At 45.4% G+C, this 18726-nt stretch overlaps 1 protein-coding gene across 4 annotated transcripts in view; it reads left to right on the top strand.

The window, feature by feature from the left end:
- Window positions 1–18726, top strand: part of CPT1A (carnitine palmitoyltransferase 1A) — a 68412-nt gene that overhangs the window by 11308 nt on the left and 38378 nt on the right. For 2 of the 4 annotated variants that reach the window (XM_036763029.1, XM_036763030.1), the window contains exons 2-3: window positions 10288–10442; window positions 12465–12604. In XM_036763029.1, the coding sequence (XP_036618924.1) occupies window positions 10302–10442; window positions 12465–12604 (281 nt within the window). In that variant the 5' untranslated portion in view covers window positions 10288–10301. Of the gene's footprint in view, window positions 1–5861; window positions 5885–9463; window positions 9678–10287; window positions 10443–12464; window positions 12605–18726 lie in introns of those variants that run through there. The other 2 variants (XM_036763032.1, XM_036763031.1) reach the window with 2 other exon arrangements.

Genomic DNA, 18726 nt, shown 5'->3' with positions numbered 1-18726 from the left:
CCAGAGAGGCTTGGACTTGCTTCTGGGGCTATATCATCCTCTCCAGGCCATCAGTGGCAGAAGGGCAAGATCTGTGTTTCCAAGATCGGGGTTCTGTGACTGAACCACATTGAAGCCTCAGCCCTATATTTCTGTTCTGTGACCCCAAATCCCCTACCTTCCAGTATTACTCAGCTCTCTACTCTTCTTGCCCTGACACCCAACATTTTTTCCTCTTACATAGGATTTTACAGTGAGACTCAGAAAGGTTAAGTCATTTGTTTGAGGTCACACAGTAGTAGATGTTCCTGTCCCCTTCTCTCTCCCTCTTGCAGTATCTCTACTATTGGATAACTTCCTTCTTCCCTCAAGCCTCCTATACCCAAACAATCATCCCCAGCCCACCTCCCTTGGCCATTGTCCTTTCCTGTTCAAATCTCCCCTCACTCTCTCTTCGTGCCTCTCCACTCTGCCTTATATACTGGGAGATTCTCCTTGACATCTGAAGTATGTGGTCCCTACCTGGATGGACATGATGATCCTGACAACCAGCATTCCCCCTACTCTGCCCAACCCCATCCTCAAAGTCAGCTGTCTGGGCCAGCAGAGATGGTGGTGGTGGGGGAAGCCTTTTTGGACCTGGCTGCTGCCGATGTTACTGATCTGAGGACTGAGGGTTTTCTTGTTCTTCTTGGGTTCTCGAAGGGTTCTCTGGTAAGTTTCCCTCCAGCTGGTTCAGTCTCTGAGGTAGAGAAGCCAGCATGGTGCCCTCCTCCTTAACTAAAGTCTTGGCTTGGCTATATCCACAGGAGCTTCTCTGGAGGGGGACCTCCCTGGGATCCCCAGAATCAGCTTCATCTGATTGAAACTCTCCCTGGAATTGGTGGGGCATCGGTGTGGTTGCCCACAAAAAAAGACTGTTGTATTTGAAACATTGCCCTTCGTGGATAACGGTGCTGTTCCTGATGCTCTCCCAGCCAAGAGCGAGCCCGTGCTGACCCATACGCATCTTCATCTCACTCATTCCTTTATGAAATGGCCAGGTTGGGGCCAGGGAGCAGCAGCCTGTGGCTCCCAGGGACCAGAGGGTGTAGGGATTGGGGGGTGGGGAGCTCTAATCAGTTGAATTAAACAAATAATATACTCAAGTGATTCTCAGCCTGTTACCTGCGCTACCATTCATTCAGCTTATAAGGGCCTGCTGGTTCCTAGCTTGCTGTAGCAGGAGGCAAAATTGGCACTAGCTTAGGGTAGCTTGTGTAATTCTTATGGGAATGACTGAGCACGTGCGTCATTTTAAGGCACTGGCATTGCTTGCGTTGTGTTTGTCGTTCCTAAGGTCTCCCTGCCAGCTGTCATGTACTCACTGCCTGTTGCAACAGCAATCCAGTTTCTATCTGTAATCTAATAATTGCAGTTGATGGGGATGAGGACCGGATGGACCTCTGGTCTCGTTGGAAGTCTGAGTGAGGGAACTCATCCCAGCAGTGCAGGCTGGTGCCATCAATCAATCAACGAGCATGTTTTATGCATCCCTGGCAAGAGCCTGCCCTTCTGCACTAGCCTCCTTACTGGCGCCCTTGCGCCACAGCCTTTCTCCAGCTCACTCTACAGAGCCACCATGTCACTTCCCTACTCAGTAAGCTCCAACGGTCCCCTATTGTTGCTAGAATAAAATATTATTTCATGTTTATCTCATCCTTTTAAAAATGGACACTTTTGTGTGCCTTTATGTTGTGCATGATTATTAGTACAATGTCTCCTGAACATGGTCATAGTGAATAAACATTTATTAAGCACCTACTACATGCCAGGCACTGTACTAAGTTCTAGGGATACAAATAAGAAAAAGAAAGGCAGTCTCTGCCCTCACAGAGCTTAGTGTAAGAAGATAGCATGGATACAAAAATAAAATTTATGAATAAGTTAATGTACACATGGAGACTGCTCCAATTTTTCTCACCGAGAAGTGTGTGTTGTTAAAGAACGGTGGAAGTATGTGTCAGAGGTGGACTTGGTCCGCAGGCCTTCCAGGTTCCCAAGCTGGTTCTCTACCTACTCTGCCTCCCTGCCTCTCCACTAGAATGTGTCTATCAAAATCTCGGACTGGGACCTTAGCACTCTGATGCTTTGATAGAAGAAATTATTGTAAGAAAGAAAATGCCCTTATCAGAAATGTTGGAGGGATTTATCACCTGAAGTGAAGGATGCTGGCTGTCAGTTGCAATTCCCTAACAGAAACATTGGTAGAGAGAGCACATTGTGAGGTCAAGGATCATGCCAGGAATGTTTCTGTGCCTACCACCATGTGAAGGCACCACTCAGGCTCTTTTCTAGTGGGAGAGGGAAGGTTGTGTTGGGACCTCCCCCACCAACTGTTACCCTGTTATTTTGGTTCACTTGTTTCAGTTGTATCCAAATCTTTGTGACCCCACCTGAGGTTTTCTTGTCAAATTAGAAGGAAAGCAGGAAACTGGGGGGGGGGATTTTACAGCTATTTTTCTGATAAAAACCTTATTTCTCAAATATATAGTGAACTGAGTTGAATTTATAAAAATAAGAGCCATTCCACAATTGATAAATGATCAAAGGATATGAACAGTTTTCAGAAGAAGAAATCAAAGCTGCCAATAGTCACTTTAAAAATGCTCTAAATCACTATTGATTAGAGAAATACAAAATAAAACAACTCTGAAGTATCCCCTCACACCTGTCAGATTGGCCAACATGACAGAAAAGGAAAATGACAAATGCTGGAGGGGATGTGGAAAAGCAGGGACACTAACACGCTGTTGGTGGAGTAAACTGGTCCAATCCCTCTGGAGAACAATTTGGCACTACACCCAAAGGGCTATCAAACTGTGCATACCCTTTGACTCAGCAATACTAAGTCTGTATCCCAAAGAGATAAAAAGAAAAGGACCTATTTGTACAAAAATATTGATAGCTCTTTTTGTGGTAGTAAAGAATTGGAAACTGAGGGGATGCCCATCAATTGGGGAATGACTGAACAAGTTGTGACACGGTTGTGGTGGAATACTATTGTGCTGTGGGAAAGGATGGTCTCAGAAAAACCTGGGAAGACTCATATGAACTGACGCAAAGTGAAATGAGCAGGACCAGGAGAACAATCTACACAGTACTGTACGATGATCAGCTGTGAAAGACTTAGCTACTCTGATCAAGACAAGGATCTGCAACAATTCCACAGGACCCATGATGAAAAGTGCTCTCCACCTCCAGAAAGAGACTGATAGACTCTGAGTGCACATGGAAACAGACTTTTTTTCACTTTCTTTGCTTCTTACCATTTGTTTTCTTTTGCAACACGGCTAATATGGAAATATGTTTTGCATGACTTCATGATATAAACAATATGTTGCTTGCCTTCTCAAGGGGTGGGAGAGAGGGAGAAAATTTGGAACTCAAAATTTTAAAAAATGAATGTTGAATTTAATGAGTTCTCAACAACAACAAAAGACTTGACCAAGGGCAAGTCCCTTGAAATTTCTGAGCCTTGGTTTTCCCCCCAATGCTAATTTGTACAATGAGCATAATCATATCTGCTGCTCGTACCTGAGGGTTCTAATTGGATTCTTGGGAATCCAATGAGACAATGTCAGTAAAGTACTTGACCAAGTTAAAGGCTTCATCTCAATGGCAGCTGTTGTTATTAGTGAGTATTAATATAATTCATGACTAAAAGTCACCAAGTATTGCCTCAGAGTCATCAGAAGCATTATCACAACCAAGCAGAGTTTACCGCTGGAAGGCAGAGATCACTTAATGGCAGGGAATTAATCTGCAATAAATTATGTTAACAAGAGAAAAAGAAAGACAGTAAGATCACCTAATTACAGGTAGAGAGAGAAGGCTGTTAATTAAAAAAACCAGTATCCATTAATGTTAAAACAAACAAATAGGAAGGAGGGCTAGATTTGGAATCACAGACCCTGAATTTGAATCCTGACCCCTTGTTAATCTCGGGGCAAGTTGTTTTGCCTCTCTGGGCCTCAGTTTCCTTGTCTGTGAAATGAAGGCATTGGCCTGGCAGCCTCGAAGCTTCCTTCCAGGTCTAGGATTCCATAATTTTGGCTGGAAGAGATCCCCCCTTCAATTTAGCAAGCCCCCTCCTAATCCCAGTTACTTTATTCTGTGTAGATCTTGCTTTGAATATATGTTTCCATGTTGTCTCCCTAATTAGACTGTAAGCTCCTTGAGGGCAGGGACTGTCCTTTGCCTCTTTTCTTACCTCCAGCGTTTAGCACAGTGCCTCGTAGGTGCTTTTAAAATGTTTATTCGTTATTACTGATCCTATTTAGCCGAAACCATCAAATTCACTGACACGGAAGCTGTTTGTTATGTCATTCTTGGCTATCACTTTTCAGTCGGAGCACAGCTCTCTAGTTGGGCAGAAGGTGGACCCAATTAATCTGGGTCTTGAAAGGAGAAGGATTCTGTGAGGCAGTGGTAAGGAGGAAGGTATGCTTTCTAGGCATAGGGGACTGCCTGAGTAAAGGCACAGCATTGGGAAATGAGTGTTGTGTACGAGAAACAGAGAAAAGGCCCTTTTGGCTGAATCCTGGCACATGGATGGGGGAGGTCACGCATCTCATGGCTGCTGAACAGGGGAGGTTCTATTTGATCCAGAGACAACTGGGTGCCCTTGGAGTGTATTGCGTAGGGGAGTGATCTGGGTCAGAGCTCTGCTAACAGGGCCTTCCTACCTTTGCCCAGACTGTGCCGGTGCCTAGGGCAGCTTCTTTCCTCATCCTTCAGAACTGAGCTCATCTTCCCTTCTCCATGAGGCCTTTCCCGCTAGCCCCTGTTTGCTGGAATGATCTTGGGCTCTCTTCCCTGTGTCTCTCCTTATCTGTGGAGGTACCATTTCCCGGGAGATTAGTGTAAGCTTCCTGAGGGCAGAGACAGTTCTGTCTTTGTCTCGGCCTCCCCAGTGGCTGCCATTATGGAGTACTGGCTTGTTTGGGTGAAAGCCTGTTTCTCCTTCATCTGTAAAGTGGAGGTGATCCCTTTGGTACTTGCTACCTCCTCCAGTGAGGTAATAATGTATAGAAAGAGCTCAGCCAGCCTTAAAGCACTTTGTCGATGTTACTGTTGTTTGCAGGAGCCACTCATTGCATTTTCTGGTCCAGGGAGTGGCATGTTTGAAAGTGGTGGTTGGGGAAGTGTGTCACTCTGTGGGATGGCCTGGAGAAGGGGAGATCAGTTAGGAAATTATTGCAGTTGACTGACTTCGAGGTAGAGGAAGGCCTGGATTACCGGGGTAGCCATAGAAACAGCCAGGCAGGAGCAAGGCTGAGAGAAGGGTCCAAATGCAGATTAGCAGGAGGTGTTAACAGGGGCTAGAGGTGGGGGCACCAGGCCTGGGCACTGTGACCACTGGGATGTCATTCATTGCCGATTGGGTGATAGAGAAATTTTGGGGGGGTGAGATGGGAGGGAACCAAGTGGAGTTTTTAACATTTGATTTTCAGATATTAGTGGAAAGTCTCAGTGGGCACCAGTGTTAAAGGAAGAAGCCAGGATGTGTCTGGGTGATGTGAACAAGGAACTCTCAGAGGCAGAAAGTCCCTCCACCAAGGCAGGTCTGCACCTTCTCTGCAGGTGAAGGGCTTGGCCAGGGTCACACAGTCAGTATAGATGTTGGAGGGGATCCTTGAACTCAGGTCTTCCTGGCTTTGAGGCTGACTCTAATATGCACAAGTATACCCTATTTCAGACGTGAGTGATCTGCGCTTAATGAGTGTTGGCTGTCCATCCATGGGAGCAGAGCTCAAGGTCTGAGGGTGGAAGGGGAAAAGACTGGTGAAGGAAACAGAGATGGAGACTGGTCAAAGAGTACATCCCCATAAAAACGTTGTCACAAACATCCTGCCAAACACAGGTGAGAAAAGCCCGTTCTCTGCAATCGGCTTTAGGAATGAGGAGGAAATGGTAAGGAGGAAGGGTGTGGGCGTGTGGAGGTGGACCCAGTGGACCGTCCCTGGGTGCTCTGACCTTGATCTTAAGCTAATCAGTTGGATTCATTCATTGAGGGCTGAGCATTTCCATGACGCTTGGAGGCAGCAACTGTTTATCTCAGCAGGATGTTTATCATCCACATCTTCCAAGACTGTACTTCCGTCTGCCAGGGCTACTGGCACGGAGGATGATTGTCAAATAGTCCACTAAAGTAAGTATCCTTTGAAATGCCACAATTAGGATTTGTATTGCATGCCTTGGAAATGGCATTATCTCGTTTGATTCTTATGTTTAGTATCTCTGAGAGGATTCTCAAACCCATTTTACAGATGGAGAAACGGATACCCAGGGAGCCTTCCTCTACTCAAATCATCCTGTGTTTTCTTATCTGTGTAAATGTTGGTTGGCTTCAGTGACAGTGTACTTTCTGAGGGCAGGGAGAGTGTTTTGTTTGGTCTGGCAACATGCCTAACATAATGTAGCCATTGCTTAGGAAATGTTTGCTAAAGAAAGTTCTGGGAAGGACCTTAGAGGGCACCCCTTCCCCTCGACTTGGTTGACCCTCAGTGAAGTGTTCAGCAGCCAGGTAGGTGGGAGCTTTAGCCCTTGAGTGGTGGTTGGCAGTGGGGATTGGGTAGAGGGGGCCACTTTCACTTTGATTCCTCCTTCCTCACCAACAGAAAGGCAACTGAAAGTTCTTCCTATCCCCTTAAAGGTCATTGGTTTGGTTTTGAAGAAATGAGAATAAAAGGGCATGGTCTCCCCTCCCAGGGAGGCTGTCCTCCCCCTCAGGTCTAGAGTGTAGCATATCCTGAGGAAACAGTTGCAATCACAAGGGAGGAGCACCAAGAGTGGCTACATTGTAGCTAGCCAGGGGCTGCAGGAGAGTGTCTCCTAAGGGCTCATCCGGTCTAGCGCCCCCTATACTTCTCCTCCATACCATAGAAAGGCTCATAGAGCACATAGCGATTGGTTAAATAGTAACCAGCCTCATCACATTTTATTTAAGACGGCACAAGAGTGTTGCGCAAGGTTCTTATCGTCATGATTCCTGCCTGTATTTTTATGGCAGTACATCAGAAGGTAGGGCACCTTCACCAGGGTCATTTAAGGTAGTGAACATTTATTAGAGGCAGGTGCATAGGACAGAATGCAGGGCCCTAGAATGAGAGAGGCCTGAATTCAAGTTCTGCCCCTGGCACTTTACAGCCGTGAGACTAGACAAGTCATGTAACTGGTGTCTGCCTCTATTTCTTCATCTGTGAAGAGAGAGGAGGTGGGCGAGGTGAGGTCTGAGGGTCCTGTTTGGCCACTCTCTCCTTGAATCCAGCCTGGCCATTAGTAATCTCTTACAAGAGGCAGGTGATTCCTTAGGGATACAAAGAAAGATAATAAACAAGGTGGTTCTTGCTTTCCAGGAGTTTCCATTCTGCTGGGGAGGGTATAACATGTACCTGTATAAATACGAGGAGGATATGGCATGTACTTCCATAAACACAAACATGCAAATATATACTGCTAATGGGGCAGTGGAGTATGGAAGCCTTTCCCTAGGAGAGGCATCTGAGCTGAGCCTCAGATGAAAGAGTTTAGTCTCTGTTTCCTCTTGCAAGCCTTGATTAGGCATCAGATCAGTCAATAAACACTTGCTTCCTGCATCATTCTGGGCTATGATCCATGCCCCAGTGGAGTTAGGGTCAGGGCAAAGGGCATGGGGGTGCTGCCATTATAAGGTCGCAGTTACAGAGCTGGCAGGTGTCTTATTGGTGGCATGGTGGACGTGGTAAGCTGAGGCTGGGTCAGGTTGCCAACCAACCTTCTGACTAACAGGTGTGCCAAGCAAGCACTGAGCTTCCACTCTTTGGAGGATACAACAGGTATACATATAAACAGATACAAAATACATACAAGGTGATGGGGGTGGGGCATGAGTATTGGAAGGAAATGAAAAAAGGTCACATGTAGGATGCACCTGGGCTGAGCTTTGAAGCTTTGAAGATAGAGTGCTTTCCAGGGTTGGAGATAAAGCCTGGGCAAAGGCAGGGAAGTCAGAGATGGACTGGGTTGTATGAAAAACAGAATGAGAAGTCCAGTTTGACAGTACCTGAAGGGAAGTAGTATATAATAAATCTGGTAAAGGTAAGTTGGAGCCGTGTGGACAAGGACTCGGAATGCCAAAGGGAAGCCACAGGGAGCCAGAGCCATGGGGGGCTTTGGAGATGGGGGAGACCTGAGGCAGGGAGCCCACCGAGAAGCCTGGTGGGTGAGAGGTGACAGGAACTGTGCCAGAGAGCTGGGGCTGGAGATACTGAGATGCTACAGATGCTGATTGAATGGGGGCAGGGCAGGAGAGGAGGCCAAGAGTTTTGCCCCAGGATGGCTGCTCTAATCTTTTTTGTTCATTGTTTTCTTGAAGTCTGAATACCTCATCTGCTAATGGGGTAACCATTTGCACTAATTGGCTTTTTCCAAGTGGCTCTGGTTTTGAAGTGGTTCTTTAGAACACTGTGAGGATTTTTATTTGGACTTCGGAAGATTTCTTTCTGCCTTTTCACCCAGCCATCAGGACTATTTCGCTTTCTCTCTTCCTTTTGATTCATCCATTACCGTTGACTTATGCCCTACGTTCCAAAGGAGAGGTGGAGGGAGGGCACTGACCTGGAGAGTACTGGTAGCTGCCAGGAAGAGCAAGCACAAATGTAATGGCTGTGCTGGGTGCGTGTAGGGATGGCATCTGCTCTAGATCAGCCATAGTATCTCTGAAGCTCGGTTGGTTGGTGGTCAGTGATGTGGCCTGAATACCAAGGGCTATCTGAGCCAGAACCAGAGGAAGCATGCCAACATATACTATATTTGTATTAGAAAATATATATGTATTATATTATACATATGATGTGTATAAAATATATTTGTCATCAGTGGGTCTCAAACCCAGGTCCGTCTAGCATGTCATGTTTCCTCTCTCAATCAACGTTTGATTAATTGAAAGAGACAACGGACACAGCCTTTCATGGTTTGAGCTCCAGATTTGACATGAGCCAACCCCTGGGTAATGTAAGCTCCTCAAGGCCAGGGACCAGCTAGGTTTTTGTCTCTTGTTTGGGGGGGGAGGGGCTGGCATAATACCTTGCACTCAGAACTGTGTGAACTCCTTCTAAGCAGAAAGATCATGGTCATTCTGGGGTACGGGTCATCCATACTGTCCTGTGTTCTGCCACCAGGATCTGCCTAACATACGCTGGGGGCCGGCCTCTGGCTCTGTCGACGCGGGATGGATGCCACGAGAGCGGATGAGCTGTCGTTGGGTTATCTGGTTATTATTTAGAATGCAGGTTCACTGTAATTTAATAATACTTGTTGACTGATTGGGTGATCGATTATCCTTCGCTGTTGCTTTGGGAAGGGCCCATGTTCTTTCCCAGTCATGCATTTCTCTGATGACTTTTAAGGCCCTTCTTTGGGATGACTTGCAGCCTACTTATGCCCTTCTCCATTGGCTTAGCCTCAGCTGTAGGTCTCCTCAATGGGACCTGTAATTGCTTAGAAGAACTCACTTGGCCACATGGGAAAAATCAAGTGGATGAGAACGCCCGTTGTCCAGTCTGCTGTTGAACAGACTACTGAATCCTACTGTGGTGCATGTGTCTTGGACAGACACTGCTGAGCTCAGCAGTGAGCCAGAAGAGAATGGGACCAATTGCCTTTGGGAAGCAAAGGTTCATCTTTTTAATGCCAATATTCTTCTGGGGTTATACGATGAGATTTCTAGAATGCTACAGCCTTACACATAGTAGGCATTTAATGAATATCTGAATTGAATCAATTCCCAATGAGATTAGATTTTGGCATGCAGGGAATCCTAATGGGGCTCCTTCAGCACTTCTTAAACTGTAGGTCGTGACCCCATATGGGGTCCCCAGTGGAAAAAGTTTAGGAAGCCTTGGAGCCTAGAGTGGTGGTATGACCTGAGAATTACCTTTGGGAGTTGGTCAATTGAGCTAGGTTGGGTGCTAGGGAAGGGCCTCGGGGACCCCTTTCCAGTTCCTGATTCAATTTATCTAAAAAAAAAATACTGAGCAGACCCATATATGCAGATGTACACTTGAGGCAAAGAGGACATACATGGAAAGTATTTGTCTCTAGTTAGGAAAGTGTTTGTCTCTAGTTAGCCTCTAGTCCTATTAAAGGGAATTTTAAAAATCAACACTCTTATGAGGGAAGATGATAAAAATTCAGAAATATCTTCATTTTAGGGTTGAGTTTTCCCAGAATAAGTACAAGATCCCACTTTCCTGTAGTTATTTTTACCCCTTTTCTTTTTGGCAGGGTGCTGAATAAAGATGGCGGAAGCTCACCAAGCTGTAGCATTCCAGTTCACAGTCACTCCTGATGGAATTGACCTACGCCTGAGTCATGAAGCTCTCAAACAGATTTACCTGTCAGGCCTCCACTCTTGGAAGAAGAAGTTCATCCGATTCAAGGTTTTTCTGTCTTTGGGGGTCGTTTCAATCAGCGATGCTAGAGATGCTAGAGAGGAGTATTAGGGCATGAGAAAAAATTTTTAGAACCACAGAAGTTTAGAATTGGAGGGGCCATTAGAAATACTCCATTATCAGTGGTTTTTTTTCCTTTCTCAGTCTTAATATTATATTTACTTTTCCTAGCGGTCTCCACTGCTTTTTGGAAACTTTGGGGGAATACATCTTAAATATCGAGCTGGTGCCACCCATTTAAAAAATTCAATAATGATGCCAATATAGAGCTGACCTGGAAAAACTAGAAAGGATGGAGGTGTTGATTTTAAGTAAAACTAATTTTACTCAATCTCCTCATAAGGCAGTGATGGTTTATCAAAGCTTCTTGTACAATTGGGAATCTTGAGGCAGGACTGTTCAGATTTGAGGAAATTCTGTGTGAGATGGAGCCATCATCTGTTGGCTGTGTGTAACATCGGAGCTTATAGACTTTGCAAATAGCCAAGTCTCAGACTCCGTGATTTTGATTATGATCTATGAAACATAATAGACCACATTAATAACCAGGATAAAAAATCTCACAATTATATCAACACATGCCCCTCAAAATGCTTTTGATGAACGATAACCCTCATTTCTGTTTAAGACACCAAACAGCATAGGAATAAATGGACTTTTCCTTGATACGGCACCTTATATCAATCTTCAAAGGAAAATACATATTCAAAATGATGAGATGATAAGAGTCCTGAAAGTTTTGCATATGTAGGCATTAATTGTGAGCTCCTTGAGGGCAAGGGCTGTCTTTTGCCTTTTTGTATCCCCAGAGCTTAGCACAGTGCCTGGCATATACAAAGTAGGTGCTTAATAAATGTTTGTTGATTGCACACAGGGTCTCTCCTTTGTGCCTCCAAGTAAGAGTAAAGATATCAAAAATAGAAAATGAAGTCCAGGGTTCCCCTGGAGTCAGAGATCCCTGGGCATTAGGAAGGGAAGAATAGGTCTGAATGCAATGAGCTGGGCCACCATTCAGACCCTGTTCTTGTCCATGGTTTGAACTGTCTGTTGGGGGATTGTTTTTATCCATGGGAATGTGTGTTCTAGTTTTTAATGAAAGTATTACATTAGGAAATAGAATTTGCTTTAGTTTCTGTTGGCTTTTATAAAAAGCTACAGAGACCTAAAGTGCTTCTGTTTAGTGGATTTCCAATAAAAAATTGCATTTCCATTAAGACCTATTTATAGTCAACTTTTTGAGTGCCACAAACAAGTTATTAGTGGCAATAGTGGGTTTAATTTAGAAAGCAGAAAAAGTCCAAAGACCCACTTTTTAAAAAACAAAAGCATCTAATAATTTGGCTATTTCAGATTAATCCTTGCCACATCCTTGTTAGACAAAGGAGTATATCCTATGCAGATAAAGAACCTAAGCTTGAGAATTTTAAAAACATGACAGATTTACGCAAAGGCTTAACTCACTATTGGACTGTTATGTTTTGGTTCTGTTTTTTAGCGAGGTAAATTGACTCATGCCTCAGTGGGAATGCTTGTTTAAGCTCACTGGGTAGTCCTAATCAATTGGGCAAATTAAGGCAAACAGCTGACCAAAGAGCCAATGTGTCCAGGCTGAGAGCTTTATTGGAGGTCCCTAAAGAAGTGTGGGGCCCTTTGTGTCCCTGTGATGGAGGCTGGCCGGGGGTTGGATGGGCAGGGGTTCATACTGAGGGAGGGTAGAAAGGTGAGGCTAATCCCGAACTATGAATAATCAGAAAATCACCGGCATTTGTCTTTGGAAAATATCCAGACTTTGCTGGGCTATTGACCCACAAGCCCCCTTTTTTTCCTCCTGGGGACTCTTGCCTTGGGTTCAGTGTGAGTGACCTGGTGTTCAGCCCGGGGCTGGCAAAAGGCAACTCCAGGTCACCCTTGGCTCAAGATAAGCTGCTTAGAAATGCCAGGGTCCTAGGATGCCTTGAGTGAAGCATTGCTTACAGGTTTCCAAAGCTCCCTCTGTGTGTTTATTTTTAGAATGGAATCATCACGGGCGTGTATCCGGCTAGCCCATCCAGCTGGCTTATTGTGGTGGTGGGGGTGATGTCGACCATGTATGCCAAAGTCGATCCTTCATTAGGAATAATAGCAAAGATCAACCAAAGTCTTGGGACAACGTAAGTGGGGATTTCATGCTTCCAATTTGCACATGCTAATGAGTTTTACATGCTGACATTAATTCTTTTAAGTCTGTAAGGATTCTTAAAATTACGTAGCTTTTGATGCAAGATGTATAGCTCATTGTTCTCTGTGTCCTCTGCCATTTGCTTGCTCTGACGGGGTGTGTCCAACCCCATTCTCTGCTTTCTTCTTTGGACTCAGAATAGGCCCAATGCGGCATGGGGGCATAAGGGCCCCAACCAGAAGAGGAGATCTCCTCTGTAGGAGATGCTGTTTTGAGGAGCTGGTTCCTGGTACTAAGGTTTCCTTGGCAAGGCAGCATCCTGGTGCAGGATTCTTAGGAGCTCTGACTGCCCTGAAGCATCTTTGGAGAGGCCCCCCCAAGGTGGATTAGGGTTAGAGTCAGAGGTTTAGGGTTTTTGTTTCGGCTGTCTGAATTTTCAGGGTTAACACAGGCTCTGAGTAGATTGTACTGAATGCCTTTGGGCATTTTTTGGTGTATCCTGTTGTTGAGGACACAACACGGGAAATGTTATCTGCATTTCTTTGTGTATACCACTTTGGAGTGAGGGCGAGTTAGATAGCAAGGGACCGAGTCAGTCCAGGGTTAGGGAGGGTTTAGTTATCCAGTTCTCTGCCATGGTCAGACCACCTCCAGAGGACATTCGGTAATGGGTACCACATTTTAGAAAGGACATGGTTAATCTGGAGAGCAGTCAGAGAGTCACAACCAGCATAGTGGATAATCAGCAATCAAACAGCGGCCTCAAGGCCATGCCATGGGAAATTCTGCTGAGTGAGTCTAGGGTGTGATAGCTGTCTTGAAGTATGTAGACAGCTTTTAAGATTTATTCGCTGTGGAGCCTGAGGGCCAAACTGGCAGTTGCTGAGGGCAGATTTAGGCTTAACACTATGCTGCTAGATTTGGGCATTCCGCGAGGGTTGTCAGCGATAGGGAAAGGGGGGGAGGAGGATAATTAGGAACCTGCTGCATCCAGTCTCGGAATTCATGAGCCAAGCAGGCCCAGGGATCAGGGAAGGTCAGGAGACATAGAAAGTGTGATAAGTTTGGTTCCACAATCTGCAAAGGTTTAGAAAGTAAAGATAGGTAACTAAAGTCACCTTGAATAGATGGGCCTAACCAATGAGCTCTCTTTTCCTATGATGAAGTGTGCTTCGTTTTGCAGGCTGCTTTACCTTCGGGTACAGGCCAATTTCTCTCGCTTATCGATGTCACATTCCAGACTCTCATTTCATTTTTTATCCTTATTGGATATTCTTTTGCAATTTGAATGGCTCTTTGTTGATACTTAAATTGCTTCCTACTCACTGCCGAGGTGACTTTCATTGCCTTGAAGCTCTGACACTTGACAACAACATTTCTGGTGAAATTAACTTGGGATTCCTCCCTGTCCCCATGCTGTGCTTTATCTTGATTTGTGCTCTGGTTTCTGTTTCCAGTACTTACAAAAAGTTTTATTTTGTTTGATTTCACAAAATGTGGTATTTGGACTCTTTCATCATATTTTTTTCTTGGAGATGAATAATTCTCAGATCATCTGATGGGATTTTGTCATCTAGATTTATTGGTTTGGTTTGTAGAGCTCTGAAGTCTTCTAATTTTGAGATTTAAAATTTTTTTTACTCTCTTCTGCTGTCTCTGCATTTTTCCTTTTTTTTTTTCTGCTGGCTCATTTTCCCAGCCATTCTCCTAGCTCTCCTTTAAAGTCATGTGTGCGTGTGGGGCGGGGGGGGGGGTGGGGGGTGCTTCTTTCTTGTCTTCTCTTTTTTTCCATCTTAAAATTGATGTCTTCTTGTGTTTCATGTCCTTGTTACTGTTTTGATGGAGTGTGGGAGAGCTTAGCTTAGGCAGGACTGCTGTTTCTGCCATCTTGACAGGAACCTCCCCTAGATGGATTCCAAGTAGGAGCCAAATCCCCCAGCAAAGATGCAGGACTGAATCCTTCCCACTAAAAGAGACCAGAGGACCCTCCCAGGCCCTGCTATTTAGCCAATAACTCAGAGAAGGGGCACCTGGGATGATAAAGGAATGGGAATCCCTGGAGGCGGGTGTTTTGCTTTCTGACTGACCTCACCTCCCAGGTGCAATGGTCAAATATAAGACTATTAGATGTCTATCCTCAGGACTACTCAGTTTAGGCCCACATGGGGTGTTGAACCTGGACGGAGCTGGAATGACTTGCACTGAAGATGGAGGCACTGAGCTGTCTCATTGTTCACAACTCCCTTTCTTGTTCTTTTCCATCTAGCCCAACTGGCTTTCCCTGTGTTCCTCACACAGAACATTCTCTAGTCTCCACACCTTTGGACTGGCTGTCCCTGGTGCCTGAAAGACACTCTTCCCATGTTCATCTTTTCACAGAATCTCTTCTTTCAAGAAGCAACACCTTCTCATGATGTCTTTCCTGATCCTTCCCAACTGCTCTGTGACCCCCACCCCCAAATTAACTTGTCTCTAGCTGCTTTCCATGTTTATTCTCTATGGGATTGTTGAGGTCCTAATTGTCTCTCCTTGCAAATTACACACCACTACGTTTGTATTCGTAGCACATAGTAGGCACTTAATAAAGCCTTGTTGAGTTACTGCATGTTTACATTTATAAGCATTGTAAGGTTGTAGCCAGGGTAACACATGTAAAAAGAATGCTTGGCTATTTATTTCCTAGTTGACTATGTTGTCAGACTCAAAGTTGGGTGTATGGAGTAGAGACACATGCAGACACCAGGTCACACATGATGAGGGATGTCATATGCTTTAAACCAGTGATGTCGGCCCATATAGAGATGGAGGCCACTAGACTGTCCATAGGGATCCCTTGACTTAGAGAACCACATATTAAAATTGTGTTTGTACTCAATTTGTTAAATATTTCCCAGCTACTTTTAATCTAGCTCCTATCTCACTTAGGAGTGTTATGAGCTGTCCACAGGTGGTGTATTTGATGTGTCTGCTTTCAATAATCTAAGCTAAAAGGCACAGAAGGATTTTATAGGATGCCTAGGTCATTTAGAAGTGAATGTCAGCCATTTACAGAGGATTCTGTAGTGACTGGACTGAGCTAAGGTAGAAGTTCCTTTTAAGATCAGACTTAATTTGATCTCAGACACAGGAAGCAGAATGTGAGCAAACTTAGAAACCTCATGATGGACTAACCCTGCGGTCTAAGTCATGGCTAGTGATGGGAGTCTCCCAACCCTTGAGCATCAGTGTGTCTGGGAAAGGGGGATTTCGGGCAGAAAAACGGTAGCCTGACTCCTGTCCTCCTGCAGACGGCCTCTGGAGGCTCAGAGACGTGCCTGGCGTGAGCCTGGGGCCCCAGGGTAGCTGAGGAACATGAGTCTCCTCCTCCACAAAAAGAAAGCTGTATTGTGCCATCCTAGAAAGGCATTAGAGATTTCCTAAGGCTCGGATGGCTCTGCTGCATGAGGCCTTATATTAAGAGGGTGTTGGCCAGTGTTCCCTGGCCCCGGGTGGGACTCACAAAGTCAAGCCAGTAACTCCACTAGTGACTCAGCCTTAAGGAGCAAGGTTGCTTTACCCCCACCACCTCACCCAATCCCTTCCTGAAGTTGCTGGAGGTTTCCAGTTGTAGGTGTGTGGGTTTGGTCATCTGCTGCTTGCTCTCATTGTGGTAGTCAGCCTTTCCCATGGAGCTCATGGAAAGTTTAATCTGAATTAGACCTTTTCTAGTGTTGCCTTAAAGATCAAGACTGAATGGAAGAGATCAGGTCATTGAGAGCCTTTTATAATCTGAGTATTTATAAGATTTGTGCATTCCTCCCATCTACTGCTAGAAGCTGGTTTTCTGATTTAGAAATGCCAGGGCCAGGGCCTGGCCGCAAGGGCCACTTCTGGAGCAGCCTTCCTGAAGAGGGTCTCCAGCTTCTTCAAGTCGTTGTCTTTGTGACAGCAGCGTGTCAGGGTGGGGCTGTGAGTCTGTCCACAGAGCTCTGGGCAGAATCGTACCATCTCGGAGCGAGAAGAGACCATAGACACTCGTTAGGCCAAGTCAGCCCTGACCCAGAATCTGTTGACAGTGGTCCTCCAGCTCTCCTGTGAATCTGAGGCCAGGGAGTCCTCTGCAGCCTGAGGTAGCCCCTTCTACTCAAGGAGGCTCTCATGGTCAGGATGCTTTCCCCTGCAGCCTCAAGGCCACCTGTGGCTTCCCAAGTCCTTGAGTGTGGCCTTTCGACTGAGTCTGAGTCTTATAGAACAAATCGTTTTATGAAGGGGATTTGTTCTATGAAGTTTAGATTCATTCAAAGGGCTGCACTTGAGGACCTAGAGGGCCACATGTAGCCTTGAACCTTCAGCCTATAGGAACGCTTCATTCACCTCTTGGCAACTTCTGTCTATTACAATTAGCTGTACAATTAGTAGAGACAAAGCAAGTCTCTTCCCATTTTCAGTGATAGCTCTGCAGAAAGTGGAAGAAGGATATCATTGACTAGAGCAAAGGTCATTCGTTCAGTGCTCATTAGCTATTAGTGGACAAGCACCCACTCCTGGCTATCAGGAGCCCACGTTCTAATGGGTTAGAGTGACATGACAATGACCTGGGAGGGATGTACAAGAGCCACGCTGGGTGGATGGAGGTAATCTCAGAGAGGAAGGGGCAGGGCAGACTAGGGGAGGCCTCCTGCAGAAGGTGGGATGTGGGCCAAGTCTTGAGGGGAGGGTTCCAGGCCAGGGGAGGGGGGACAAAAAAGGCAAAGGATATGGTGGAGCACTGAGTTTGAGGGACCGCAAGGAGGGCAGAGCCACTCCAAGTGCCAAGAGCAGAGTGCAGGAAGACTAGAAAGGGAGGAGGACCAGTTTGGGTTTTCAGTGCCCAACAGAGGTCTTGATACTTGCTCCTGGAGGTAATAGGGAGCCACTGTAGGTTATGCTGGGCAGCAGGGAGCAGGGGATATAGTCAAACCTGCACTTTAGGAAACTTTGGTAGTCGAATGGAGGATGGATTGAAGTGGGGAAGACACTTGAGGAAGGGAGGGAGATCAATTCAAAAACTATTGCAATAGTCTAGGCAAGAGAGGATGAGGCTGGTGGCCATTGAGTATGGAGACATGTTGTAATATTTCAACAATAGATTAAAAAATGACACCAAGGTTATGAGCCTGAATGCCAGGGGCAGGACAGTGGTGCCCTCAACAACAATAAAGAAATTTGAAAGAAGGTTTGGAGGGAAAAATAATGAGCTCTACTTTAGATATGGTAAGTTTTGAAATGCCATCTACCTATCTATCTATCAATCCATCCATCCATCTACCCATGTATCTGTCTATCTATCCATCCATCTATCTACCCATCTACCCATCCATCCATCTATCTATCATCTATCTATCCATCCATCCATCTATCTATCATCTATCGATCTATCCACCCATCCACCTATCCATCTATCTATCATCTATCTATCCATCCATCCATCCGCCCATCCATCTGTCTATCCACCCATCTATCTATATCTATATCTATCTATCTATCTATAGATAGATATCTATCTATATCTATGTATTATCAGTGTGGAGATAATTGAAACCAAGGAAACGGATGGAATCGCCATGTGGAATAGCGTAGGAGGGTCCAGCAGAGAATGTCAAGGAATGATGAGACAGGGAGGAGCAGAACTGAGAGCCTATGTCATGAAATCCTCGAGAAGAGGGTGATTGAAAGAGTCAGATGCTACAGAAAGGCAAGAAGCATGAAGAGCGAGCAAAGACATTGAATTTGGCAATTGGGAAACCATTGGTCACTTTGGAGAGAGCGATTTCAGTTGAATAATGAGGTTGGAAGCCAGACTGCAGGGAATTACAAAGAGAACAAAAAAGTAAAAAAGAAGAAAGTGAGAGGAAAGGAAGTGGGGTCACCTTTGGTAGGCAAGTTTCTCAAGGAGTTTAGCCGCCCAAGGGAGGAGAGGCTTGTCTGTCCCACACCCGAACATCTTGGGCCCAAGAATGACAGGGTAGTTTCTCAAAGGCCAGCTCATTTATCTTGTATCTGCGCCCCCACCCTCCATTAGCCATTTTTGTTTTCTTCCTCATCCCCAAGACTCTTCTTAGCAGAGAAAACAGAAACCAAAAGATAACTTGGCAT

This window comes from Trichosurus vulpecula, chromosome 6 (genome assembly GCF_011100635.1).
Source record: "Trichosurus vulpecula isolate mTriVul1 chromosome 6, mTriVul1.pri, whole genome shotgun sequence".
NCBI classification, from domain to species: Eukaryota; Metazoa; Chordata; class Mammalia; order Diprotodontia; family Phalangeridae; genus Trichosurus; species Trichosurus vulpecula.
The sequence above is the reverse complement of the archived record's forward strand: the minus strand, read 5'-3'. Positions and strand labels throughout refer to the sequence as shown.